Genomic DNA, 27,726 nt, shown 5'->3' with positions numbered 1-27,726 from the left:
AAGCCATGGTAGCACACAGTTAGTCTCCATTCTCCATCAAGCTCTAACACTGGCCATACGGGCTATTAACAGTATGAGTGGGTCCTACTGGTCACTAACTAGTCAGCAAATCAGCTTGTGGGTGGGAATCAGGGAGCTGCGGTTGGTGTGGCATTGATGCTGGCACCCCCTTGTAGCAGCAATGGACACCTGTTCTTCGACTGTCGCTAACCCCACAACAGAGGGGTCTTCTGCAAGGCCAGGCAGAGTAGACAGCACCTTAATTTCTTCAGTTTCTGAGGCAGCTACACCTAAAGCCCGCCCATGCCCTTTTGGATCCTTGAAATACCTGTTCCTAAGAGAGTTTATGCGAAGGACACACGAAGCCAATGAGCCAGTCACAATGCAATGTTTTTGCCACTCATTCCCAGTGAAGCTTATTTCAGCCTCCAAAGCAGTTAGCTGTTGGGATTCCCTTGTGACTCCAGAAATACTCATGGGTTCTGCCCCTTCCTAGCTTAACAACAGAAAAGAACCACTGTGAACCAGGATCTACTAGAGCTTTATCTTCCTATGAATCTGATATGCCAGGCCATCGAATCCACACAGTTCAGTAAACCTGATTATCCTAGCCCCCAGGCTGGAGGCACCTGGGTCCCCAAATGCAGGTGGTAGGATTCCCCACTAGGATGGCAAGTGGTGTGAAGTGGCTGTAGAGCAGTTCTCCAAACTTACGTCTCCCGAAAATGGATTAGAATTCCTTTTCAGAGGATCCAGAGTAAAGTGCGCCCTATCACTCTAGCTGGAAAACTGTCCTCTGGAGACTGCAGCAGCAAACTTCTGAAAAAGCTGATGCGTGAGGGTTTTCCTGGGAGAGCTGCTGCTGGACACCCCCACCCTCCCTGGGCGTGCTCTCAGCTTTGAGTCTGGCCAGAAGACCCGCACTGACATGCGGTCAGCTGCCGCACGAGGGTATGGAGGCAAGATTTTCCTCTTCCCTTCCCTAAGGGCCTGCCACTGACTGCTGCTGGAGATGGCTTCTAGGCTGGACGGCTCACTGGCCTGGCGTGGCACTGTTATCGATTTGTTAATAAGTTAAGATTGATTGATTTTATTTGATTGATTAATTGATTTTATAAAATCATTTAATAAAATTAAAATATAGAAGGATAAGAAAAAAAAATTATAAGAAACTTATAGCTACACAGTAAAAGTTGTTATGAGATCTTCTGTACGTCCTGTACCAAGGCTAGAAGAAGGGGCTGGAACCATTGTTAAAACATAGGTAATAACTTTAGGGTTGAAAGGTTTCTTTGTATTTAACCAGTCTTCTGTATGCAGAGGTGTATTGAAATGTCAGAATATGAGATTAATGGGAACTGGGGAGAGTCGACTGGAACAGCTTGTAGATGCCTGCCAAGAAATCGTGAACTTTAGTAAAAGGTAATTCCGGCAGGGGGAGATCGCGACCACCGACTCATATACCACCTACCCAAATCGTACCCCAGACCCATTTCTAGACCTTTCTAAGCTTTACTGCGCAGAATCGGATATAGGAGGAGAGTATGTTAATGATTTACGGGAAATATCACGGTTATGCATGAATACTTAATGAATATGTATGAATAAGTTCTATATATGGTGTCTGATTTTGAGACCTGGCGTGCGTTGATCGTGAGAGGACTCGCTCACGCACCCGGCCGTCAATAAAGAAGTGTCTGCTTATCTACATCACATTGGTGTCGATAAGTTCTTCATTCCGAGATTTCGGTAACAGTTTTGGCGACCCAGATGGGACCTCGCTGAAGGAGACCGGAGGAGTCGGGGACCTGATCGGTTCCAGCCGGCACCGAGGATTTCTCGGGGATACCCATCGATCCCCGATCCGTAAGGCTCTTCGCAACGTTCCCTGGATTTTTGGGTAAGACAATTCTTTTTTTAATTGTAGTAAGTAAGTGCACTAGAGGAAGTGCGTAGGAGTCCCACTATAATAAGTGTATGGTAAGGAGTGGGATGGAGTCCCACCAGTGGGTTGGAGTCCCACTGAGTAAGTCTGCCTGTCAGACGCGGTGAAAGAGCTGCGCAGGGTAGGACTAGGAGTCTGCCCGTAAGACATAAGCGAAAGCTATTGCAGGGTTGGACTAAAAGGATCCTTGTGGAAGTGGAAGCCTAGGCGTCTGCCCGTAAGACATAAGCGAAAGCTATTGCAGGGTTGGACAAAAGTGTAGACAAGAGAAACTATATGCTATAGTGTTCTCTAAGGTAGTGCCTCTAACAAGAAGTTAGAAGAAGTTTTTGGGTTTTTTTGTTGTTTTGTGAGTTTGTGTATTAAGAAGAAAATTAAGAGGTATAATATTGTGTTATATGTTTGTTTAAAGTAACTGTGGGAAAGTGTGAGTGTGGCTGTAAGGGTGAGACGTGTAATTGAGAACGAAAGCGAGTGTGGAGTGTGGATCCGCGGATCGGAGTGACAGAGTTGAATAATCGTGTATTGTATTGTGAGTAATTACACCATGGCAACTAAGTTAACTCGGTTGTTTAAAAGTAAAAGCTTGGGTAATCTTGCTGTAAATGACAAAATCCCGAAAAATTCTTTGTTGGGATGTTTATTGGCACATTGGGGAAATTTACAGGATGATCTGCAAAAGAGCCAGATGATTGAGTATTGTAATAATTTGAGTGTTGTAATAATTGGTGGCCTTTGTATATATTGGATGATCAGGAAAAGTGGCCCACGAATGGGACACTGAATTATAACACTATTTTGCAGTTAATGCTGTATTGTAAAAGAGAAGGGAAATGGAATAAAATGCCAGATGTGGATTTGTTTTTTTACTTAAGACAAAGAAAGGATTGGCAGGATGAATGTAAGCTAACTATTAGAGATAATTTGGTAATGGCTATAACTTCTGATAATAAGAAAGTGGAAAAAAATGTTGTTTAAATTGTGAGGTTGGGAGTGGATACAGGAGTGACATTTTTTTATTAAATACCTGTAAAGGAAAAACTGGAACAAAAACAGGCCATTCCTGCAACCCCTGGATTTGAAATTTGGAAATAAGATAATTACACATGAATTTTTGTATGTACCAGAATGTCCGATAGTTACCTAGACAAAATGGGTACCGGTACATCCTGGTAAGGGTTGATAGTTTTACAGGATGGCCAGAAGCCCTTCCCTGTCGCACCACACAAGCAAAAAGAGGTTGTGAAGTGGTTATTACAAGAAATAATTCCGAGATTTGGAGTTACTATTGGAATTTCCTCTGACAGAGGTCCACACTTTGTTGCTGAAGTAGTCCAAAGTGTTAGCAAAGTATTGGGTATTAATCGGGATTTGCATGCGTCTTGGAGACCACAATTTAGTGGAAAAGTGGAGAGGGTGAATCAAACTTTGAAACGACAAATAAGTAAAATTTGTCAAGAAACCAGTCTAAAGTGGCCTCAGGCACTTTCATTGGCATTATTATGAATCAGGGTACAGCCAAAGAGCGGAACCTCAGTCAGTCCTTATGAATTATTATAAGGAAAACCATATGAGCCTCTAGAACCAAATCTAAACATACATGTAAAAGGAAAACAAGATGTGTATAACTATTTGCTTTTTCTAAGGAAAACTTTGGCTGTGATTTGGAGTGTAGTAATTTGGAATAGACCTTTACCCCTGGAAAATTCAGTGCATGATTTCCAACCAGGAGACTATGTCTATGTGAAGACTTGGACCTCCGAACCTTTGCAGGAGCACTGGAGAGGACCTTTCCAGATACTGTTAACCACTTTTACAGCTATCAAAATTGCAGAATCGGATGCTTGGATACATTATACTCGAGTGAAGAAAGCACCGTGAAGAAAGCATCTACTCCGTGGAAGACTGTTAATCGTGACCCAGAGACTTAAAAATTGACTTTGAAACATGTCTAATTTTTCATATCAGGTTATGATTGGTTTTTGGATTTTCTTTTGGTCGGTAGTGTTGGTGGGATCATGGGCTGACTTGGTGGACAGGAACAAAAGACAAATAGAAACAGAACAAGTGATTGACATTCCCAAACAAATGGCTGAGGAAAATTTGATGGTAGGATTGATTAAAGAATTTGCCAATTTACAAAACGTCACGCAGATCACTGTTTGCCAATACCAAGGGCAGTAGGTGAATCTATTCCATGGGGAATTTTAACTATGAATCTGACTAATTTGGAACATAAAAATGAAACCACCTATTGTGAACAAAGGCCAGTAACTCAATGGTATGAACAAGTAAAGGTTATTAGAAAACAGTGGAAGTCACCAGGTAAAGAAACAGATTGTAAAAAAAAAAAAAAAAAAAAAAACACCCCCAAACTATTGAATTATGATTTTATAACAGGATCCCGACCTAGTGCCATAGCTTGAGTTCTTCTTCCTGGGGGTCCAAATCTCCAGTTGGGATGGTGTTCTTATGATGAACAATTTAAAATCAATGTGAGCAAAAGTGTCATGGAATGGAAGTGTAACGAAACTGGCCAAAGCACCCAATTAGTAGACCAGTGGGACTCTATATGGTCTATGTCCATATTTTCCCATTTTCAGTATATAGCAAGAACTTCATGGTGTTTTACCTGGGATGGAAAGGTTTTTTCAGTATTACCCTGGGTGGATGATAGGTCAACTACATCGGGAGAGAAGGAAAATAAAATAGTGCCATGGTGGAAATGTGAAAAAGTGTATGATTGTAGTAATGCAGACTTAGTAATCCAAAGAATTCCTCCGTTGGCTGCTGCTTTGAAATATGGTTGTTTTTGTCGAGGTCTTAAGAATACTCTCAATTTAACCAGCACTTTTACAGTCAGAAGAGGAACTTTGTTTAGTTGTAGAAAATCTACTATTCGAAGTCCAGGACATTTAGTTTGGGCATTAAGTGATGGAACCTGGACAACACACTTACCATTAGATGGTAAGGTGAAACAAATCACTTTAGGCATGCCAACATTGTGCCCAATTTGGAAGAAATCACCATTTAAAGGATCTCTAGAGAATTTAGAATTGAAACGAATAAAGAGATCTGGGATAAATGATGATATTTGGAATGAACCATCTACAGGAGTGAAAACTGGTTGGGCACTTGAATCACTTTTAAATCCTATAGCTTCATATAGAAACAGAGCATGGCTCTATCAGTTAACTGGTCAAGTGGAAAAATTAGCAAACGTTAACAAAAAGGGGTTTAAGGAATTGAATATACAATTACAGGCAACTTCCAGAATGACTTTACAAAATAGAATGGCACTAGATATGCTCCTACTTAAAGAACATGGAGTGTGGATATCTCAAGGATAAACTGGACCACTGTTGTATCCACATTCCAAATGTCACTCAGGATGTGGAACATGATCTAGACCTATTGGGAAAAATTGAAAAAGAAACTGAAACAATTCAAAAGAATATGTCAGAAGATTGGCTTGGGAAAATTTTTAACAAACTGGGATGGAATTTGAGCTCTTGGATACAATCCATAATCAAAACTTTGTTTCTGTTACTAGTTGTCTTTTTGATGAGCATGCTAGTATATGCATGTCTGAAGAAACAGTTTACCAATAGAATTGCAGTAAACCGTATGATTATGAGAGAAGTACCAACTATTTCACCAAGACATGATCCATTAGCAAAATATGTTGAAACAAAAGATAAATGAATAATGTGAAAGTATTGAAATAATGATTTTCAACACTTTCAAAGGGGGGAAATGTTATCGATTTGTTAATAAGTTAAGATTGATTGATTTTATTTGATTGATTAATTGATTTTATAAAATCATTTAATAAAATTAAAATATAGAAGGATAAGAAAAAAAAATTATAAGAAACTTATAGCTACACAGTAAAAGTTGTTATGAGATCTTCTGTACGTCCTGTACCAAGGCTAGAAGAAGGGGCTGGAACCATTGTTAAAACATAGGTAATAACTTTACGGTTGAAAGGTTTCTTTGTATTTAACCAGTCTTCTGTATGCAGAGGTGTATTGAAATGTCAGAATATGAGATTAATGGGAACTGGGGAGAGTCGACTGGAACAGCTTGTAGATGCCTGCCAAGAAATCGTGAACTTTAGTAAAAGGTAATTCCGGCAGGGGGAGATCGCGACCACCGACTCATATACCACCTACCCAAATCGTACCCCAGACCCATTTCTAGACCTTTCTAAGCTTTACTGCGCAGAATCGGATATAGGAGGAGAGTATGTTAATGATTTACGGGAAATATCACGGTTATGCATGAATACTTAATGAATATGTATGAATAAGTTCTATATATGGTGTCTGATTTTGAGACCTGGCGTGCGTTGATCGTGAGAGGACTCGCTCACGCACCCGGCCGTTAATAAAGAAGTGTCTGCTTATCTACATCACATTGGTGTCGATAAGTTCTTCATTCCGAGATTTTGGTAACAGCACGGCAGCTCTTGCTTTACTGATCCCTTCTCTTCCCGTAGGCCACACAACACCTTTTGAAGACTGTTGCAGGGCAGATGAGCAAGGACGCTATGCAATATTTCCAAGAGCTCCTGAAGGCGACGTGTGATTAGACGCAACATGGGGCGTCAGCTGGGACTCAAAGCTCTTTCACTTGCAGTACCTCAGAGGAAATCCTCACCCTCCTTCCAGATGCCACTTCCAGACAGGGGGAAGATTCTCTTGCTTTGGGAGACATAATCACGAGGACTGTGCTGGGGTGAGGTTCTTCTTCAATCACAGCAAGGCTGCAGCAGCAGAAGTCACCCGTCACGGCAGTGTGGAGGCTCTTGGTAGTGCCACAGCGCGGGCGGGTGCTCTCCTCGGGAACCTGTGTCCCCCCAAACCCTCCTGGGGGGAAAGGCTGCAAGGGGAGGTTAAAACTGCCACAGCCCCCACACGGCAGGGCCACAGGCTGTACCCTGCAGCACAGCTGGTGGGGCCGCCCCACTGCGGGGAAGGGCCGCGGGTTTCCCTGAAGAAGAGACTCCCAAAATGTGAGGCACATCCCAGCTGGGGCTGCTTCTCCCGCAGGCAGCTACCCTTGGGCAGGCGGCTGTGCCAGGGCTGCCTCCCCCAGCCCGGAGAGCCTCCCGGCGGGACCACAACCCTCCGCAGCACGGGGGTGTGGGGGCCAGGAGAGGAGAGGAGGGTCTCCCTGAAACCTCCCTCTCAGCTGCTTTTGTCGCCCTGGCCTTCAGGAGAGCAGGCACTGGCCCCTTCGGAGATCTGCTGGCAAGAGTCCCAGGGCACTCCCCCTTCCCCTTCCCGGGATGCATCCCATCTCTGCAGGGATGAGCAAAGTGTCAGAGAAGAAGCCAGTAGTGGCCCCTCTCCCCCAGTGTCCACATTTGTCCCCCTCTGCCACTCCTTGAGCCTTTTTTTCTGGGAAGCTCCATCTTCTTTGCACCCTCCCTTCAGACAGTGATCTATATGGAGACGGTGCCCCGAGTCTTCTCTTCTGCAGGCTGAAGAGTCCCATGTCTCCCTGCCTGTCCTCACCAGAGATGCTCCATTCCCTTCCCTACCTTGGTGCCCTTCACTGGGCTCTCTCCAGTCGGTATCTGTCCCTTGCCCTGGGGAAGCCCAGCACTGGACACAGGGCTCTGGGGGTGGCTTCACCAGGGCTGAGCAGAGGGGAAGAACCTCCTCCCTATGCCTGCAGGCACCGCTCCTCATGCAGCCCAGCACGCCAGTGGCCATGATGATGGAAGGTCACCTCTCGCATGTCCATCCTCTCCTGCAGGCAGGAGGCCTGTGTGACAGCTCAGTCTTTACTGAGGGATTTTGTGTCCCTCAGGGTGTTGGCTCTTCATCCCACCTTTCCTGCCCTGTGTGGGGATCGCCGAAGTGCCAGGTTTGTCTGGGTTTTTTGGGCAAGGCTGTCCCACAATCACAGGCCTCTGTATGTGCAACTGTCCCGCAGGTCAGAGCCAATCTCCCTGTTATATCCTGTCATGTCCCTTCTTTCCAAGCTCCCTGTGCATCCTCCAAGTGCCCATCATCCTCATCAGTGCACTCCACGGTGGGTGATACACACTGTTCCACCCTTCAGCTGTGCCGTCCCCATTGCCACCTGTTCCGACCACCCAGAGCAGGGCAGCCTTCCCAGCACAACGGCCTTGCAAAGGAGCAATTAATCCTCATGAAGGATCTTTCTAGATGCCAGGCTCAGCTGTCAGTTACAGTGTGGGCGTGTTTCTTCCCAGACCTGGGCAGGCATCTCAGCCACCCAAGGACCCTGCTTCACCTCTCTGCTGCGGGCCAGCCAAGCCAAAGGGATCACCAGCTTTGTAGCCACACAACACCTGCGCACAGCAACCTCCGCAGGAATAATTAGAAAAATTAGCAAAGCTCCATCACAGGCTGTGCAAGGCAGCCCCCAGGCCAGGCGTGCTGGAGCCCAGGATGCAAGCTAAGGATGCAGCACTGCTGCTGCCCAGCGATGGCCAGTGCCATGCCCTCTGCTTGTTCCCAGGGCACAGTTACACTCTGTCCAGGTAGGGATCCAGTTTTCCAGGTGGAGCAGGTCCCTCTGCTTCCCTGGCTCAGCAGGAGGGCAGAACCTGTCATGAGTGGGGTCCTGGCAATGGGAACGTGCTTGCAGAGGTCCCCCATTGCTCAATGGTTTTGGAGACGCAACCCCTTAGTGCTGGGAGCAGACCAATGGAAGTGCTTAGGTAGCCCCAAAGGGATTATATTGGTCCCAGTCCCCAGGGCAGGATGGGACCTGGAGCCCATCGCAGCCTGGTATGGGTAAAGGCAGCTCTGACAGCTGCCCCCATACATTGCTTGTTCTTAAACAAAGCTCCCACAGGACACCCCATTTCTTTGGTTGGCAGGGGCACCACAGCCCCTCCAAGCCAGCATACCCAGTAAGGCACAGGGCACAACCAGGATCTTTATCAACATTTTCACTTCTCTTTACAGGGCTCCATGCCTTGTTTCCCATGTGCACAGGGCAGTTTGTGCAAGGAGCTCCATTGTGCAAAACAGAGGACATTGGGGATTTCTTTAAAGCATCATCTCCCAGCCACACACAGATGCTGTCACCGCCTCCCACAGGTCCTGACTGGCAGCCCCAGGATGCAGCCCCTGCCCAGCCAGTGCAACAGACTGGGACAGAAGATAAGGAGAGCACCCATGAGAGCCTGGCAACCCAACCTTACTCTTTCAGCCCTCGTGCCAGTGCTGCAGCCTAGTTCACACTAACAGGAGCCCAGGTTACAAACCAGGTACTTACTCAGCATTGGCAGTCATTGTCTTTGCTCCTACCACCTGAAGCTGAGTATCTTCTGGTAGCTGCCAGAGACAGCCTAGATGAAACATCACCTGCAAGTCTTGCATCTCTCACCATCCTGGTAAAAGCCAGCCAGATTCTGGCAGCCAGCACACAGCTCAGGTGGCAGCAGCAAGGTTTCACAGCTGGTTTAGTTTCAAAAATTCTGCTTCAGCAGCTTGTGTCCAAGGGCCATAAGCCCAGCAAGGCAACTTGAGCATTTTGTGCAAGCCCACAGAAATGCCACCAACTGCAGCCCAGAACAGGTCACCTGACCTGGCAGAATGCAATAGCCAGCTTTTCTTAGACAAAACTATCAAGGTAGATTTATTGCTTGCATGTAAGGCTCCTTCATACTGTAAAGGCAATTTTGATCAAGTATAGGACTGCAACGAGAGAAGTCAGCTCCCATCCTCCTTACCCCACTCCCGGGTCCCTTACACAGGTTTTAGTCTGTGCCCAGCACTGCCAGGGGCCCCCAGGACACCCCACTTAGACATGGGCTCTCAGGGGTGCTACAGGACACAGGCCAAGCTCTTGCAGAAGGACCCAGCTTCTTAGAAAGCAGCATTACTCCCAACACCCAGATTTTCCTGATAACTGAACATCTCCATGAACAGACCCCTCCTTTCAAGCATAGCACAAGTTCAAGGCAGTCTTGGTTCTACCTCCATCAGAGCCTGACGAGCCAGGGCCACATGACAGTGACAACTCCATCAGCCATCACTGCCAAACCGTATCTGGTATGGAAGCAAAATTAAACTCTTACAGATAGGACAGTAATCAAATCAATTTAATATATAGTCAACATATTGTAAATGCATCTGAACCCTACGCTATTGCTATCAGCCATGGCCATCAAGCCCAGGGGACCACCCTTCTAGAAAGGCACAGAGAGGTAGGAGAGTTGGGTCATTTCCCTAGATTAGTTGCAAGTGAGAATGTGCACATGGGACCTTCTTCTGGAGGCCAGAGATAACCAGAAACTTGTGCTTTTTGAAAGGAATGCTAATGTGCTGGGACAAGTACAGGCACTTGGAGTAACAGCCAAGGCCTCCTGCTGACCAGTAAGGCAAGAAACTCTTGCTGGCTTTTACCTATACTAAAATAATCAAAAAAAAGATAAAAAGAAAAACAGGGGACAAAAAAGCCTGGCTGTGTGTGTGAAGGGTATTTGGTGAGGCAGGAGCAAGAGAGATGGATTAGGTTGCTTTTGCCCTTGGCCAGGGACAAGGGCTATTTGCATTGGACTCTGTTACCACCCCAGGGGTGAGTGAGAAGAAATGTGTCATCCTCCAGTAATGGCGCCACATTTTCCTGCACCAGAGCAAGAGCAAAGTTCTGGAGCAAACAGCACCTGGAGCAGGGACAGTGGTGTCACCATACATTTGGCTCATCTGCTGTGGCAGCTGAAGTGGAAAGTGGCACCGTGGTCACCTCCTTGTGGCAGGGGAAGCAGAGTCCTGTGGCTCTGTGGGAAGGCACCATTCACTGGGGTGGGCAGGTCTGGAGTTGTTAATTCTCAAATTTTGCATAAGGGTTCTCTTCCTTGAACAGGCCTAGAAGAGAAGAGAGATTCATTCAGACAGCAGCTGCCATACCAGTCATGGCCAGCAAGAAAGCTAATTCTTGCTAACAACTCTGTCATTTGTGCTTCATCCAGCCTCCTGTCCCACAGCCCTTCCAAAAGACCTGCTACCACTTGAGCTGCACATGCCATCAGCACCATTGCACTCTCCTCTGCACAAGAGGAGAGATTCATTAAGAAGCTCAACCTGATGGCAAACTCCTCTCTCAGGCAGTCATATAAAGTCCAGGTAAAGCAGCATAACTGATCTTTCTGAGCAGCCCTTCTGCATGCTGATTCTGTTGGACTGGACTTGGAAACAGAGACCCCAGACCCAAATTAAAACTGCTCCCCTGTTGCTAAACCCACAGGCTGGGAGAGAGCAAGGCAGGGTATGGGGCTGACTTGTGGGCCTGTGACAAGCCCCTGTGCCACTCTGTTGGCTGCTTTCCAGCCCCAGCCCAACACTTTAGAGGTGGAACAGACAGAAAGGATGAGATTGCAAACTCTGAGGTCACACTGCAGCAAGACAGAGCCCCGTTGTGGAAAGACAGCCCTGGAGCACAGCTCTTCCACTTCCATGAGCAGGTACCTCCCCCACCAACAGCTCCTTTAGGCACAGCTTTGCCTGCTCTTCCTCCCTCAAGAGAAGCCAGCCCAGCCAGAGGCCCCTGGATCTCCTGCCCAACACGGAGCAGCAGCAGGCAACAGCTGCAGGCACAGAAGAGTCTCCAGCTTTCCCTACAGTCCCCCACAAAGCCAGAGACCACCACACTCAGCGTGTAGGAGCCTGACTGCTCCCTGCTCCGTGGCCACCCTGGGAGAGCCCCCAGCAGCCCCATCGGGCAGGCAGAAGAGACCTCTCCACCAGTTCCATGCAACTGGCTGCTCCCTGCTTCCTACCAGGCTGCTGTCCCCAACCTGCTCTGGGGCAGTGGGACTCACCCGAGGGACAGTCCAGCCCCAGGAGGGAGGCTGCGCATCCCAGCAGCAGGGGATTGAGCCACCTCCCCAGGATCTGCTGCTGGCTCAGACGACTGGCTCTGCAGTCAGGTGGTGCCTGCTCTGTGCTTCTGCAGCCGTCAGCCCCCTGCTCCCACCTGGCCCCCTGCCCTGGGCTGCTGGCTCCCCAGCCACTCGCTGACCGGGGCTGCTGGAGGGCTGTGCCTGAAGGGCAGCAGCATTACAGCTGCTGCCACATCTACCAGCCTTTGCTTCTCCCCTCCAGTCAAGCCCCAGCAGCTTCTCCCACGTGGTGAGTTCAGAGGACACAGGTTCCAGGGAGCATTAAACACTCCCTCTTTCCTGCCCAAGAGGAGCAGCAGTAGTGTGGGTTAACACACCATGACCCAAGTATCTCTACACTTGCTGCCAGAGGGCAAGAGAGCAATTCACTGAGATTAAGGAAGCGGAGACTGCTTTCTCTTTGCTGGCCAGGTCTCCTTTGCAGCTGCAACCACAGCAGGGAACACAGTTACTGAGGCTGCTCCATCTCAAGCTCAGTTTGAATTGCTCATCTCAGCACTGTACCGTATTTTCTTCGGATTTCATCGTGCCGTGATTTCATCTCTGCTCTCCTGCAAGAAGCAAACACAAAAACCACCAGCCAGTGACTGGCAATACAAAATCAAGCCAGAGGAGCTACAGCTCCTTCCTTCTTCCCAACCTAAGGAGCTCTAGGCTGCCAGGTTTGCTCAGTGCCCCTGCCACCCACCTTCCAACTTCCTAAAGGCACTGGGGACCACCAGAGCCCATGCACATCAGCAGTCCTCAAGGAGTCAGATACACAACACTGTTATGGTGGTGCACCCACAATTTGTCCCAGAAAGACACTGCTCATGAGGTTCACGTTTGAGCTAGGGCTGAAGCAGCCACTGGCTGCGTGCATTGAGCCCTGTGTGCCTCTAGGCATCATGTTTGATGATACAGACAGGAGCCAAATTGTTCTGCAGCCTGAAGCAGTGTGGCTTGCTCACAGGGGAGCGAGGGCTGGGGGGCAAGCTCACCTCTCCTCCTGCCGCACCCGCCTCTTCTCCCGCTCCCTGGCCGCTCTCTCATCATCCTTGTCTGGCCTGACAGACAGAAAAGCCCATTAGTGACACTTACCACTCAGGTCTGCAACAGCACATGGTTGCATCAAAGCTACTCCGAGAAAACAGGGTACCCCTCCGATACTTGCTTTTTGCTCTTTTTCTTACAACAGCAGCAGCAGCAGACCCCCAACATGATAAGGATTGTTCCTCCCACCACAGACATCGCAATGATCAGGGCTTCAAAGTTCACTAAAGGATGTGACAAAACAAATTTAGCACATAAACACACGGCTGTCTGGATTTACAGTTTTTACAAGCATAAGCTACTGTCACCAGCAGCTTCAGTCACTGGGCTGGAGACATGCGTAACCACCTCAGAAAGCAAGATGGACATCATTATCTATAGGTACACCAAGCACTAGCACCAGCACGTACACACCGAGCAGATATAGCTGCTTAACTACAGCACTTATTTACTGGCTATGAAGACATGCAAGAACAAATGCACTGAGGTCAGACCCCTCTGGCAGAAACAGAAGCAAAGTTGTCTTAATCACTAATCCAGGTGAACAGTAACCCATCAAGGGGAAAAAACCCTGCAGGCTGCAGTGCTGAGAAGCAACCTCTGACAAAGAAGCTGCAGCTGGCACTGGAGCTGCTGCCCACAGGGGCTGGCCTCAGAAGTCATCCAAGATGAAACGACAGTGGACTGGAGGCACTTATGGGCGTCTGGAGCTCTTGGACAACAAGCAGAGCAAGACAAGATCTGTTGTGATTTATCAGCTCAGGGCCAGCAGCGTGGCTGAAGCAGCTGAAAGTGGAGGGCTGCTTCATGCACACCACCACCACATCTCCCCAGGGCTTGGGGGATCTGCTCGCCCATGCACAGCGCAAAACCTGCCAGGATGTGGTGGTGAAGCAGCAGCCTTGAGCCCTGGCCCCAGGGATGCAGTCATCCTACTCAGCTTCTGTAGTGACAGCAGTAGAGACACTGGCCAAAATGGACATATCTAGACATCACCTGAAATCTTTTGCCACAAAGAGGAATTTCTTCCAAGTATGATTCAGACTGTTCAGCGACTTGGGCCTCTAGAAGTATTTGTTTACAAGCCGCTTCGCGAACAGCGGCCAAGTTGCAGAAATCCTAGAGCACCCAAGCCTGCTCAGAGCACTTCCAACCCCCACTTCTCCATGCATCTCAGACCGTAAGCCCAGTGGAAAACCTAAGCACCACACATCGTGTATCTCAGGATATTTCAGAAGATGCCTGCCTGTCCCCTTGCTGCAGGGACTCAGCTGCAGCAATCTTACTGGGGTGCTCCAGGCTGAGCTGACTCCACCACTGAACTTGCTTTCAAAGCCTTCTGCTCCCAGTGGAGAGCTTCATTGCTGCCACCTGCGCCCCCGACTCTCAAATCATACTGCATCCCTACCCAGGTTACTGTGGCATGCACCATGCAAGGAATGTGGTTCCAACTGCAGACCACTGCCATGGCCTAGAAGGTCACCAGTGAGCCCAGAACTCAGCAAGCCACCAGCCTGCAGACGCTTGTGTTTGTCCCCACAGGTGGGCTCGTGCAGCCTCTCCAGCAGCCACCCTGCAGCAGGGAGGTCAGCAAGTCTATGTTCCCAGTAAGGCTTTGAAAAAGTCTGAATTTGAGACCTGACGGTCCATGGCACTGTCTTGCTTCAGAGCAACATGAAGCTTTTGTGAGTCCACCGCAGCACAGCCAGCAGTCACACAGGGGACAGCCCAAAAGCCAAAGACTAGGAGTCAGCCCAGTGGGGGTAGCTCAGAAGGGAGTTTCTCCACTAGCACATGTCTGTACTGGTGCCTCTGAAACCCTGGCTTTCAGGGTGAGCCTGGGGGCTCAGATCACCCCTTCCCGGACAGGGGTCTGTGGCAGAGCACCGGGCACTCCTCCACCTGATGATAATGTCACACACACTAAAAACACAGACTTGTTTAAGAGCTAATCCCCCACAGGACTAATCTCCTCTGAAGCGAGTTTTGCAAGCAAAGGAATGTGTTCTTCTGTAATTAAAGTTTTTGTGAAGCTGCTCACAGAAAAACTTGTATTTCAAGGTCTTGCACAAGTTTCAGAAAAGCACACTGTGGTGCTCACAAAGAGCAGATTCTTCCTCCACAAGGTATCACAGCAGCTTTAACTGTCCTGTGGGTAGAGAAGAGAGCCCTGCCTCAAGCACAATAGGTGACATAGGACCACAATTCAACTCCAAGCCCCCCACCAAGGGGATAGGTGAGATAAACCAGCTTGCTTCCTAGCTGCCCCAGCCCCTAGAAGCTGGGTCCTGTCCGAGCAGGAGCATGCACCAAGCTTGGTCTAAACAGACGCTAATTTCTCCAGAAACACACCAGAAAACAGAGCACCAAGGCGTAAAGTCAGCCAACAGTCAGTGTCAGCCAGAAAACGCTCCCAGAGGTGACCCGGCTGCAGGCAAGCCAGCTGCAGCACAGCTTGCACAGGGCTAGTTTCGGAAGAGGGCATTTCTCAGGCGGGTGAGAGCTGAGCAGGACTGTGGGATGCTCAGCACTAGAAGCCCATGCAGCCCCCTAGGTAAGTCACCTCACTTCTGATTCCAAGAGGCCCCGTGAATTTTGAGAGCCCGCCTGGGTCCACAGCTGCACTGCTAAACATGAAAAGCCAGAAGCAGTGCAAGGAGCGACGCACGGGGCGCAGCAGATCCTGGTGAGCACGCTTTGAGCGCCGGGAAGGGCTGCGCAGGCAGCTACCCACAGAGCACCTTCGGCTCTTGTGCCTAGGTGCTAGCCATGTCGGAAGCCTTCCTTCACACCAAAACATGAAGAACATATTTAGAGTCGCTAAAGCCCCACTGGTCCTTCTTGCCAGAAGGCAGGAAACTGCTCACACTCTGCTTTCTCACCCACGCTTCAGGAAGTTTACAGAGCCCTGATTGACTTCAGCCTGTCAGTGCTACACCAGCAGCGAGAAAGGGAGGGAAGGGAAACCTCCCGTTACCACTAGTGCAAGCAGCAGCCCGTGCCATTTAGCAGCAAGCGCTAAAGGCAGCCATCACTCGAGCATCATCCACTTACCCCAGCAGACTCCCCAGTGCGCAGAGCGGAGCTCACAGAGGTCAGCTGGGGGGAGGACTCTTCGGACGGGGTACTCCACACACCTCCCACTACTGGCACACCATAGGCACTGGAACACAGGAACCAGGCAGCATAGCTTTACTGGTGCATGGCTGTGCTGCCAGTTAGCCATGCTCTGCTTTGTTAGCCACAGTGACAGGGCCGCTGACACCTGCTCACGAGAGCCAGGCACCACCCCTCAGCAACAGGTAACAGTTGTGTTCAGTCAGCACAGGCTGCATCAGGCTTGCCCGCACCTGGGGAGAGGAGTGCACATTTCTAGAGCAAGTGAAAGTGCTGAGCGCCCTTCTCCTGGCTTGCATGATGGTAGTAATAACCAAATCCTTTGTGTTTATTCCACGCAGCATTTTGGGGACAATAAGAAAGCCTTTGAAACAAGCCACTCGGAGCTGATGAGCAGGAGAGGTTTGTGTGTGCCTTCACCAGTCTCTCCTAGCCAGACTACCTGCAGCAGCTCTACACCCTCCTTTCCTGCTGGCTCCAACCCCCAACACCAGTGTTTGGCTGTGTTTGGTCAAACTGGTTCTGGCTACATCAGCTGCAAGATCTGACTCAAGTTCAAGTTTGCTGATATCAGAGATAAGGTCATCGGTAGTTGGCAGCACACAGGTACATGTCCTGCATCCACCATCTACCCACTGCCACAACACCCACACACTGGTGGGGAGGCAGTTTGACCAGCCAGTCCAGCCCACTCTGCTCCTTCTACATGCACCTCCCCTGACAGTGTCTCCCACCCGTGAGGAGGGGCTCAGCAATTCCATTACTCACCTCAAAAAGCACACAACAAAACCCCAGGGTTTCCAGCAACCTCTTCCCAGAGCACTGAGTCATGGCTGGCTGCTCACCAGCATGGGCCGGTGGCATTTGCAGCATGCTCAGGATAAGGGCAGGGGAGCAGCCCCTCTTCCAGGAGGGAAACTGCTCCCTAACAGCCCTGCAAAGCCCACGCTACATTTTCAGGCATCATGAGAGGTTGGGAGTTATACTGCTGATACTTACGGTGACATTTTTCAGACACTCTTCACAGCTCCTGTTTGTATACTGGTGACAATCTACAGGAAAGAAAAAAAAAAAAAGACATCTCAGTACTTTGAGGACTTCTCAGTGGTTTAAAACTTGAGGTTCCTCGGAGCCTGCTGCCTTGCGGGCTGCAGGAGGCAATCGCTCCCCTCTGACCAGCAGCAATGCAGCATAATGGTGCTGCAAGAGCTGCCAGCTTCAAGACACACTCCGTGTCACAGTGGGAGGCCTAAATGCAAATGGAAGTCATCTGCCTTGCCCATGCTGACCCAAAGCCCTGAGCTGTTGAGTTCTTTTCCCTGGGTCTTATTTTCCCTAAAAGCCTGAGCATCTGCTGTGGCCAGCAGGCAGCAGGACAGCTGGGGTCAGTCCAGAGGGACCCTCCAAGGATAACAGGCACTGGGTAGGCAGAACAGTCCCATAGCACTGGATGACAGAGCAGCCTAAGCAAACAAGCCCCAGACAAGGAAGTTACCACAAGGAAAAGCAGAAGCAGAGAAGCACGAGGGGTGGGGGGGGTGGACAGGCACAGCTACAGTCCCCACAGCAGCGTGTACCCTCCTGCTGCACATGAGGGGCCATACACTGCCCCAGCCAATTCATCCAAACCCTCCTTCAGCAGGAAACGCTCTAGCTGATGGAAGTGGCACCACAGCCAAAATCTGCACCCTTGTTCAGGACCTGTTCCCGAGCCCATCTGGCAGAGAAAGACCCCTGCTCTATAGGCAGGGGTGGCTCTCTGCACCAGTGCTACCACAGACGACAGCATCCCCAGGGGAAGCAGGTAGCTGGGAACAGGGAACAGATCAGGTCTGAACAAGGGACCAGGTGGCCCCGTCCAGATGCCTTCCTGGGCTTGCCTGCAGCTGCCAGCAGTACTAGCTCTTCAGGAAAGTCTTCCTATAGGATACTCACCTGCTATTTCACCGGTATGCTCCCCTAGATCCTCAGGGATGGTGGTTTCTGAGTCCTTGAGGATCAGCCATTTAAACCGCACCCCTGCCCACAGGGTCTAAGCATCAGCCTGTCTTGACTGTGGTTTAAAAAAACCAACCAAACAAAACACCACAAACCAATTTGCTTGACTACTCAGTAACTGGTGGAAGAAGGATCACTGCTTCACAGTACCTTAATCAGGAAAAAAATCCATCCCAGAGGTGCTTGTTTTCAATACGAGCAGCAAAGCTGCATTTTCTCTCTCCAGCTGGCAGGAACCCTCAGCTGTGACCCACTGTCAACAGTCACATGCTCTGTGCAGCCCTCCAAACAACTGGGCGATTTATTAACATAGCTCAGATAAGGGTGTTTACACACTGCCCAGAGAGGCCAAGACTGCAGATTTCAAACACTCTAGGAATCCGAGTCTTCCCCATTTCTCCAGTGGAGGCTGAAAAAGCATCACAGCGCCTGTGCTGCTCCCAAAGCCATGTGCTTACCAGGAGTCCTGAAACTGCCCTCTCACATCACGGGAGGCCATCGACAGGCAGAAGGGGAGCCTGTGGTTTTAACTGGGCTTGCTACTTGATGCTTTCCTCCGGGTGTCCTCTCTCCTGGCACCCCTGGCTGGCATTCACTCTCTGAGCTGTTAGGTCAAAGCCACACTCTCACAGCTGTATGGGATGGGGCAATTTCCAGGACCTTGCAGCCCTCCAGGACTGGGGTTTTATCCAAACGCCCAATCTCAGTGGACCAACCCACTCACACAGGATGGCACGGGAAGCATTGCAGTCCTTTGGGGCAGAGGTGGAAGAGCAGCTCTTGGGGTGGTAGAAGCCTCCCAGATGATACTTTTGCCACTTGGCAACAGAAGTGAAGCCAATGGCTTGGGGTGGAAGGAAGACAGCAAAGCACGTGCTGGTCCTCACCCTCCCCCCAAGCAGAGCTGCCGTGCAGCCATCAGAGGGCTGGTCACCACGTCAAGAGCTGCTCGCCCAGCGGGGCAGGCGGGCTCCCCGGGACACCCCGAAGGGGACGGTCCCCACCCTGTACTAGAGCTTCTGCTCTACCTGGCACGGCCCTCGCGGAGCTGTGCTGCACCCTCCGTCCAGCAAGGGGGCACAGCCGCCCCCCACCCTCCCCCATGGCACCCGGGGCTCACCCAGCCCTGAGGCGGGACCCCCTCCCAAGGGCCGCTGGTGCCAGGGCAGGCGCCCAGCCCCCCCCCCCGCCCCCCCCCGAGCCATTAGCATCACCGCACGCAGTCACATCGCAGCGGCCGCCGGGCATGTGGCGAGCACAAGTTCTGCTGCAGCCGCACACCTGAACGCTGGGGATCCGCACCGCGCAGGATCGCGCCCTGCGGGGCTCCGGGCAGGGACGGGACCTGCCCTCCCGGCTCCCACGGCCCGTCCCCGTCCCGAGTGGGCGGCCACGTCGGAGCAGGAGCGCAGCGCACAGGCCGGCAGCCGGCGCCCCCCGCCCCGCAGCAGCGGGCTCCGGGGTAACGGCACGGCCGTGACCGCCGCGCGGGGAGCGCCCGGTGCCGGTGCCGCTGCCCCTGCCCCACACCCGCGGCCCCGGGGGCAGCTCCCCGCGGGGCTCGGATCCCCGCTCCCGGGGGGGCCTGGGCGGCGAGGGCAGCCCACCCTTACCTGCTGCCATGTCCTGCGCGGCGGCGGGCAGCAGGGCCAGGGCCAGGGCCAAGGTCAGCGCCGGGGCAGCGCAGAGGCGGAGCGCCAGGGCCATGGCGGAGCCGGGCGGGATGGCCGCCGCCGCTGCCTATGTAGGGCCGAGCGCGGGGGCGGGCCGGGGGCGGCCCCTCCGGGGGCCGCACGGAGCGGGAGCCGCCGCCCGCCCGGCTTTACCCCCGCAAAGCGGGCGGAGAGCCCCCCGGGGCGGCCGGAGCACGCCGGGGCGGGGGAGCCGCCCCCCGCGCAGCCCCGGACCCGGCCGCAGGGGGGGGCCAGACCCCCGCGCAGGAGGAGCGGGCGGCTGCGGGGGCGGCTGCCCCCTCGCAAAGCGCCCCCGGGTTGTGTTGTGCCAGCCCGAACCGCGGAGCCTCCTCCCGCCCCGGTGCGGACCGACCCCCGAGGGTCCCCCGGGCCCCTTCCTGCACTGCTACGTCCGTCTTTATACCGTGAAAGTGCTTTAACTCTGTTGGTACATGTATTAGTTCACATGATGCAAGGTGATGAGATAGTGGAATTTTACTGGAGACTTTGGTATCGTTCGTGCTTAATTAAAACAACCGAAAGAGCGGCCCGGCCCTGGAACAAAGGGTTGTGCTGCTGGGAAGCTCAGGGCTGTCCATGAAGGAGAAACAGCTTTATCCCTGGGACAGCCACGCTAACGCCGCCCCCCAGCCCCTCTGGCACGTCTTTGAAACCCTCCCAGCATCATCCGGTGTCACAGGTCCCCACCGCCAGCAAGACCGACTGCAGGGACACTGGATCAACAGGCGAGTGGCAAGAATGCTGCAGAAACAGAGCGGCTTTGCAAAGTTCTGCTGCAATTAGCGATTGGTAGCGTGGGTGTTGGTGATTAGCCAAGCCGTGTTGTACCTGAACACTGGAAGAGTGTAAGAACCCCGTGTAAAACCACACTTGGGTGCCCTGGTTTGGCTGGGACACCTCATGCGTGTGAATAACCACTTACCCTTGTAGTTCTCTGCTTTGCATCCCAGCCTCTCGCCTCAGTCAGCACAGGCCAGGTGTAAGTTTCTGTGACTCGTGGTGCTGGGGTCTCTCTCCTGGTCAAAGCAAGAAGCCCACTGGCCTCAAGCCCACGTGTTCAACGTTCAAGATGTGAGAAGTTGCAGCACTACATACAGGGATTTTTGTATGCTGTAGGTCTAGAACATTGCTGAGTGCTTTTCTTTGTTGGAGCCAAAGAGCTCCATGTTCTTTGATTCATGCCCAGCGATCCAGACAAGATTCCCAAAAGGAATGAGTTTCCAGCTGTCACTGTGAGGACGGTTGTGACACTGCAGGTGTAGGGCTGCTCTGAGTTCTGGTTTTACCCCCGATCCCTTGGGAACAGAATAAGGGTATCACTACATGCATGTGGGCTTCTTGGCAGCAGCAGAGCAAAACTGCTGTTCCTACACCCATCTCAGCTTCCAATCCCGCGCCTAGGCCCCCACGGGTACCGCAAGGTGCTGTATCCGCACTGGCAGCTGCTTCCCTGCTCTGCAGTGATGGTGAAGCCAGCGTCCCTCGAAGCTGGGTGCGCATCGGGCTGCAGCACAAAGGCACACTCAGGCCAGGCTAATTGAGAGCAAGACCAAGATTTTTCCCCAGAGGGAGTCACGCCCTGACACCATCACCCCATACCTGTCACACTCCTGAAGCACACCGTGCTTGCCTTGAGGTGTGGCAGCAGCAGGCAGCCTGGCACAGGCAGCGGGGCAGGAAGACAGGAGCTACCCCCACACCAGCACCACGACCAGGCGCACCCTTGGGATCCCGTGGAGGAACTGAGCACCACACGGATGTTTTTCTGTAGGAAAGCTGGCTGAGTTGTTCATGGTTGACTGATTTCAGCCATGTGGCAGGTGTGGGGAAGCACGAAGGACCCCATGGGTGGGAGGCAGGAGGCTGTGCCAGAGCTGAGTGTGGGTGCCAGGGGCAGAGCTCTGGGTTGGCAAATAACTGACTCCTCAGCGTGTAGGCATCTTGGGGAGAAGGAAGAAAATGTATTTTGGATTGCCCTAAAGTAAATTAAGAAGTCAACTAATATTTTTCAGCAAAATGGAAAGTGAAACTTAAGGAAAGTGATCCCATGGCTTGAGCAGGCAGCATCGCTGGCCACCCCTGGCACCGCCACCTTCATCACGGAGCTCATCATCTGCTCAGAAAGATTCACTCCCCCTGTTGTGTTCCTGGTGTCCTTGAGAGCCAGATGGGCTGGCCGCTGGTGACAGAGCTCCCGTGGACTGGGAGAGTAAATAGCTGATAGCATTAGGTTGGCCGAACCATGGGATGTATGGGCTGAGCTGTGGGAGGTGCGTGATGTGGAGGAGGGAGCGAATGGGCCTCTCTTGATTTTGCCACTGCAGGCGAGCGCGCTGACACCAGCAGCCGCCTCTTGTAGGTGGTTCAGATTTTGGCAGCTCCTTGGGAGAAACACGGGGCTCTTTGCACGTAGCAAGGACTTGGGGGTTGCCAAAAAGACACGGAACCTGTGTGTTTGTTCCTCCAAAAGCAGCTGGTGCTTGAGGCTGGGCAGGCATGGGGATTGCTCCAGCATTAGCAGGCCCTGGGGGGGCTCTCCCTGAAGCCACCTCCTCAGCTGGAGGCAAATCTTTCACACTTGCTGAGCGATGCGCTGATGCCGAAGCCGCTGCCGGCCGGCTTGGGCAGCAGGAGGAAGTGCCTACTGAACCATTTCTGTCTGCAAAGTGCCTCATTCGTTTGTCCCGGGTTCATTCATGAAGCAACACTTGGGCTACGGAGCATTCAGGCGACATGGGCAGGGACCCAAAGCGAGTGGCCACGGGTGGGTACCCCAGGCGGTGAGAGCAGGCAGGGTGCCAACGGGCAAGCCGGGGGAGACGAAAATGCTGCTGTAACCCCGCCAGCCTTTCCGCTCCCTCTCCTTATTTGTCTCTGAAGGGTATTTTCAAACCCTTCAAGATGGCCTCAAATGGTTTCCAAGGTGACGGTGCTAAAGTCATCACTGCCATGGAAACCCTTTCTTTGGCATAATATAAATATTTCCCTTGAAGGAGGCTGGATGAGTGGGCGATGTGCTATTTTCTAGCACTCCCTGGCTGCAACAGGACAATCTCCAGGAGCTGGGGAGGATAAAATTAGCTTGCCATGCCAGCCGGCAATAGAAGGAAGTGGTTGCCAGTGTTTCAGTGCAAAACCTGGGCTTGTTTGTGTCAACAGGCACCAAATGAAAAAGGTTGTAGGGAGAAAAAGGGAAAAAAGAGTGGGGGAAAAAAGTAAGGTAGAAAACAGCGGCATTTTCTTGTCCTTCTTCTAGGTTTTCCCTTTAGTCCCAACTCCACATCCCCTCCGGTCAGCGCGGGCAGACGGGGGTCCTGGAGCACCCTCTGTGCTGGGCCAAAGGCAGCTGAACCTGAGCCAGCCTCTCCCGGGGGCACGGGCATGGCCACGGTGCTTCATGCTGCTTTTAATTGCCTCCTTTCTGTCTCGTCAACTCACCAACACCTTGAGCCTGGGGAGAGGTGCCTGCCTGCAGCCCTGAGCATTAGTGGTGGAGCAGGAACCCCCAGAACAGCCTCTGTGCTGCAGCGTCCCCTAAAGTGGGGCTGCCCACAAGGGTGGGGGCTCTGCCTGGAGCCCCAGCCCATCGAGCCCTCCAGCCCCGTGCCTGCCTGGGCTCCTCAGCACCTGGGCACATCTCCAGAGCGGGGCTGCCAGTGTGCCCGGTGCCCTCCACAGCAGGGATGCCCCAGCAGACCCCGGTCTCCCAGCACACAGCTGTCCCCGCTGCCACCCCGCTGCGCCAGTTCTTGTCAGCCACCAGCTAAGGGGGATTTCCAAGCTGCTGTAGGAGATCCCAGTGCAGCAGAGCCGGTGTTTTCCTAAAGAGAGACGGCTGCATTCATCACCGGGGTGGAGGTGCCAGCGGGGTGATGGGGGGCTGGGGATGAGGCACCCGCAGAGCTCGTCACTGCCCGAGCTGGCACGGCAGCATAAACACTGCCTGTCCCGAGCAGATGGCTCCTCTCACGGCCACACTCCAGGCAGATACCAAAGGGCTTTCCTAACAAATAAAACCCCACACTGAAGGCAGGGATGTTCCCAGGCCTGGAGCAGCGCTTGCCACTTTCCTGGAAGAAGGGGATGCTCTCACCTCACTGAACCACCCAGACTATTTTTAAATCGCCATAGCAACTAGAGGATGGGGAGACCGGGTGTGCCTCTGGCTGGGGGCGGATTCCCCCCTCCGTGCTCTCGTCTGCTCTTTGGCAGGGGCTGGGGATGAGTGCAGCGTGCCAGCAGGTGCAGCCCCCTCCAGCCAGCCAGGCTAGGGGACAGGGGCTTACCCTGTGACCCCCCCAGCACCAGCTCAGAAAGTGTCCTGGCAGGCAGAGAGCTACCCCAAGGCCCACTTGACCTCCCTACCCCAGGAGATGCAAGGGTGTCAGGAGGGCCGTGGCAGGGCAGCAGGGTCAGACCTCAGCACCTGCTTTCCTTTTTCTCCCTTTGGAAATAAAAACCCTAAACCCAGAGCAAACAATTAAAATGTTCCAGCTGCTGGCTCAGAGCAGCAATCCCAGATAAAACCCCAAGGATCTGCCGGCTAAATATAGTCTGAGCCCCATAAATTAAACAAAAGCTTTTCACTGGGCTCTCAGAAAGCTGGTTCCAGCAGCAGTTTTAGCTATGTAAGGTATAACTCTGGTGGTATTTGTTATAATTAGCCATACCTCCCCCATGTCACTGACCTCCCCAATGCCATTGTTTAGGAACATGAATTTTTCAGAGCCAAACTTCTACCTCCCAGCAGTTCCTCTGCTGCAGAGGGACCACACCTCAGCCACTTTCCTGCCTTTTAGTAAGACTTTACAAACCCAGAATTTTTTCATTTGGACAACTGATTATTTGATACTTGCCTGTCTCAGGTGTCCCCTGTTTTCTAAGGCTACCCTCATTTAAGGCCCATCTCAAGCATCTGCTTGATTTTTATCCCTATTAGCTGTGAACCCTCTAATAAAATTACTGCTTGCAGTGCAAAGGTGTTGGAAAGCTCTTGTGGATACCGTGCAAGCCAATACACATGTAGGTGCTTGTCTCGCCTCAACATTAACAATATTTTATGATATTACATATATTGCAGTATATGTATATGATATTAGGTAGCCAATGACTTATGGCTTTCTGGAAGTTTTGTCCCCTAACCCTTTAAAGAAGGACACTGCTGCCTTGAGTACATGTGGTCAGCTCACAAGGAGGAGTGATGCTACTTGTGTTGCTGAGGATGAGTTTGCTCCATTTTTTCTCCAGTGCTTCCTCCCAGTGCTCTGTGTTGGGTATGAGGAGTGCATCCAGCACCTTCTTTCCCACCCTAGGTATTTAGGCTCTGTTGCTTTTTCTGTGGGCTTTCCCCTTATTGCAGTCAGAGCAGCTCCATCCTGAAGCTGAGGGCTGGCTCAGCCTGCATGTAGCGCTGCTGAAATCCCAGCCCCTTGCTCCATCCCAGTGCTGGGCTTTGATTTTGTTTCTGGATTTGCTAGTGGGTCTATGGCTGAGTAATCTCAGAAAGGTGTGAGCAGGGCTGGCAGCCCAGAAAATCCAAATTGCCTTTTCCAAATGAGAACACCACCTCCTCACGAGTTCTTCTAAGCCTCCCATCGCTCCTGGCTCCCGGCAGCAGACTGGCTTTGCCAAAACCACCCGGCAAAGTTGCTGAGCTACATGTAAGCAAGCCTCTGCAGGCGCCAGCCTTTCTCCGAGGCCACCCGCTTGTCTTGTCCCCCATCTTGTCATGCTCTGTCCCCCCTCCCCAGCTTTTTTGGTTCCCTGCAATGGTTTTTAGGCAGATAGCCCTTTCCTGGGCAGGGTGTGAGGAAGAGGAATCCAGAGCTGCCTCCCTGGTTCCTCCTCAGGGACTGGAAGGCAGGCCAGTGGCTCTGCACCTGCATCCCCTCCATCCCTCAGGAGCATCCCAGGGTGGGTGGGAGGAAAGGCGAGGTTCCCCCTCCTGTCACCTCCTTGGGTTTGTACCTCCGTAAACACACCTCTACCTGCCCCCTTGGCAGGGCACACCAACAAAAACAACAACCAGGCTATTTTAAGTGAACTCAGCCTCCCAAAAAAAAGTCAACTCCAAGGCTGTCATGGCTATATTTAGTTGGAACTTTTCTGTCCAGGATTCAGACTCTATTTGGAAACCATGTACCTTGGCATGCAGCCAAGCATTTTGGTTTTATACAATAATCCCTTAGCACATGGCAAATGTTTCCCATCTCCTGGTGGCTGCGGCACTGGCCCCAGTAGCCTGGCAGCGGAGGGTTTTAAGCTGAAACCGAGACAAGCTGGCTGGCTGTGGTTATGGATTCACATCTTAGACCCAGAAAGTCCTTTAATAGAAACATCTTGATGTAGCTTTAAAAAATTCACAACATCCTGGGAGCATCAGAGCAGCCCCCTGCGCTGGCCCCCAGTGCCTGGTGGGTGTTTTAGGGGTGCAGACCTTGGGGCATCTCTACCAGCTGCTGACCTGGGGTGATGCCTGGGAATGGAGCAAGAGGAAGATGTGGGGCATGCCGAACCATGCCCTTGGGCCTCTCAGCTGTCAAGGTAAGAAACAGCTTCTGGCTTATTTTGCCCCTCTTTCCACTGAAAATGTCATAAAAATTCCCCTGTTTCACATGCCAGCAGTTCAGGGGGTGACACAACAATTGCCCAGAGCATGGTGTAGTTCCCAGTAACGTGATGGGGATTCAGTGCCAACAATTTTGCCCTGACAGTCTGCGGGTGTCTAAGTGATGCTCAGGGAAGCAGCAACCTCACATGCCCTGGTCCTGTCTCCTCTCCCATCCTCTCCTTTATTTTGGATGAAACAAGGCTTGTGGCAGCATCTCTCATGGAAACACAGAAAGTAACAGAAAGTAAAACTGCAGGTTTGAGTGTGCCACACACATCTCCCTGCTCGGTGGCAGCTGGGAGATAGAGGGAAGCAGGAGCGAACTGAGAAAAGGTGGATTTTAAAACGGCTATTTATACAGTCCTTCCAAATATTTTAGACTCGTGACATGCATGATGATGTATAACAAAAATATCTGCTTCAAAACTTTCCAAGTTAAATCCCACATCTTTATTTTAATTCAGGAGTTCAAGGGATTTAAGGAAGTGCTTACTTAAAGTGATCCTTCTTATCACCCACAGCAAGGAGCACTCCAGCCAGCCCTCGGGGACAATGGGGCGGGCTCTGGGGAGAGACCCTATAACCCAGCACCACAAGCCCAGGGAAGAGGAGCTACAGCAGGAACCCAGTCTGGACCAGTCGCAGGAATAATGTGAAGGACATCTGCAGGGATGTGCAGGATCAGCGCCCTTGAGGTGGTTTGATTCGGGGGGGACCCCTGTCCCCGTTGGTGGCCCCGTGAAACCTGCCACAGGAAGACTTGGTGTCCCCTGCAACCTGGTGCTCAAGACTGCTCAGCCTAACAGGGTTTCTAATGGGGCTAATTTAATCTTGCTCACTTAAGAGAGGCCAAAGCACCCAAGGGATCATTCAGGGCTCTGCAGGGCCCAGGAACTGCGGGTGGTGAGCCCCCCAGCCCCCAGCTGGGTGTGGGCAGGAGCAGAGGGATTCCTTGGGGGTGCCAGTGTCTCACACCAGTCCAGCCCTGCTGCTCTTCACCTTCCCCATGCTGTAAGTACCGCTGCAGCACGCCGAGGCTGGAGGGCTGGTAAGCAGAGCCAGGAGCAGAAGAAACAGCGGCAAATGAAGATCTGCCACCTCCTTCCAACCCGATGCAGCAGCAGCCTCCGCCGGCTTCCCCAGAAGCTCCACAGCCCCCAGGGCAGGGCTTGTCCTGGCAAAGCTCGGCTCGTGCTAGCATGCTGTGCTGGGACCACGTGCTCTGGTGCTGCAGCTCAAGGCACTCGTCTGCTGGCCCCTTCTCCTGCCTCGGGGGTGGCAGTGTGCGGGGTCCCCCATGAGCACGGCGCTGTTCGGATCTCCTCTCTGCCTGTGCCGTTTCCCCTGTTCTGGTGGGAGAAGCCTGGGAATGGGGCGCAGAGCCCATTCCTGCAACACCCAAGCGTCTGCCGGCACTGAGCCAAGAGTAGTTTAAACA

General features: G+C 52.0%; 1 protein-coding gene across 1 annotated transcript; it reads right to left on the bottom strand.

Annotated features, from left to right (window-relative positions):
* Positions 1-10,016: 10,016 nt before the first annotated feature.
* On the bottom strand, positions 10,017-19,869 carry LOC119156493 (PTTG1 interacting protein). The gene is made up of 7 exons (XM_037406252.1): positions 19,598-19,869; positions 16,986-17,038; positions 15,924-16,032; positions 12,991-13,093; positions 12,818-12,883; positions 12,342-12,388; positions 10,017-10,803 (listed from the first exon to the last, which is right to left on the bottom strand). Exons 1-7 carry the CDS (start codon positions 19,689-19,691, stop codon positions 10,760-10,762), a joined length of 516 nt encoding a protein of 171 aa, XP_037262149.1. The 5' UTR covers positions 19,692-19,869; the 3' UTR covers positions 10,017-10,759.
* Positions 19,870-27,726: the final 7,857 nt, after the last annotated feature.

Source organism: Falco rusticolus, chromosome 13 (assembly GCF_015220075.1).
Source record: "Falco rusticolus isolate bFalRus1 chromosome 13, bFalRus1.pri, whole genome shotgun sequence".
NCBI lineage: Eukaryota > Metazoa > Chordata > Aves > Falconiformes > Falconidae > Falco > Falco rusticolus.
Note: the sequence above shows the minus strand (reverse complement) of the source record. Positions and strands in the feature narration are given on the sequence as shown.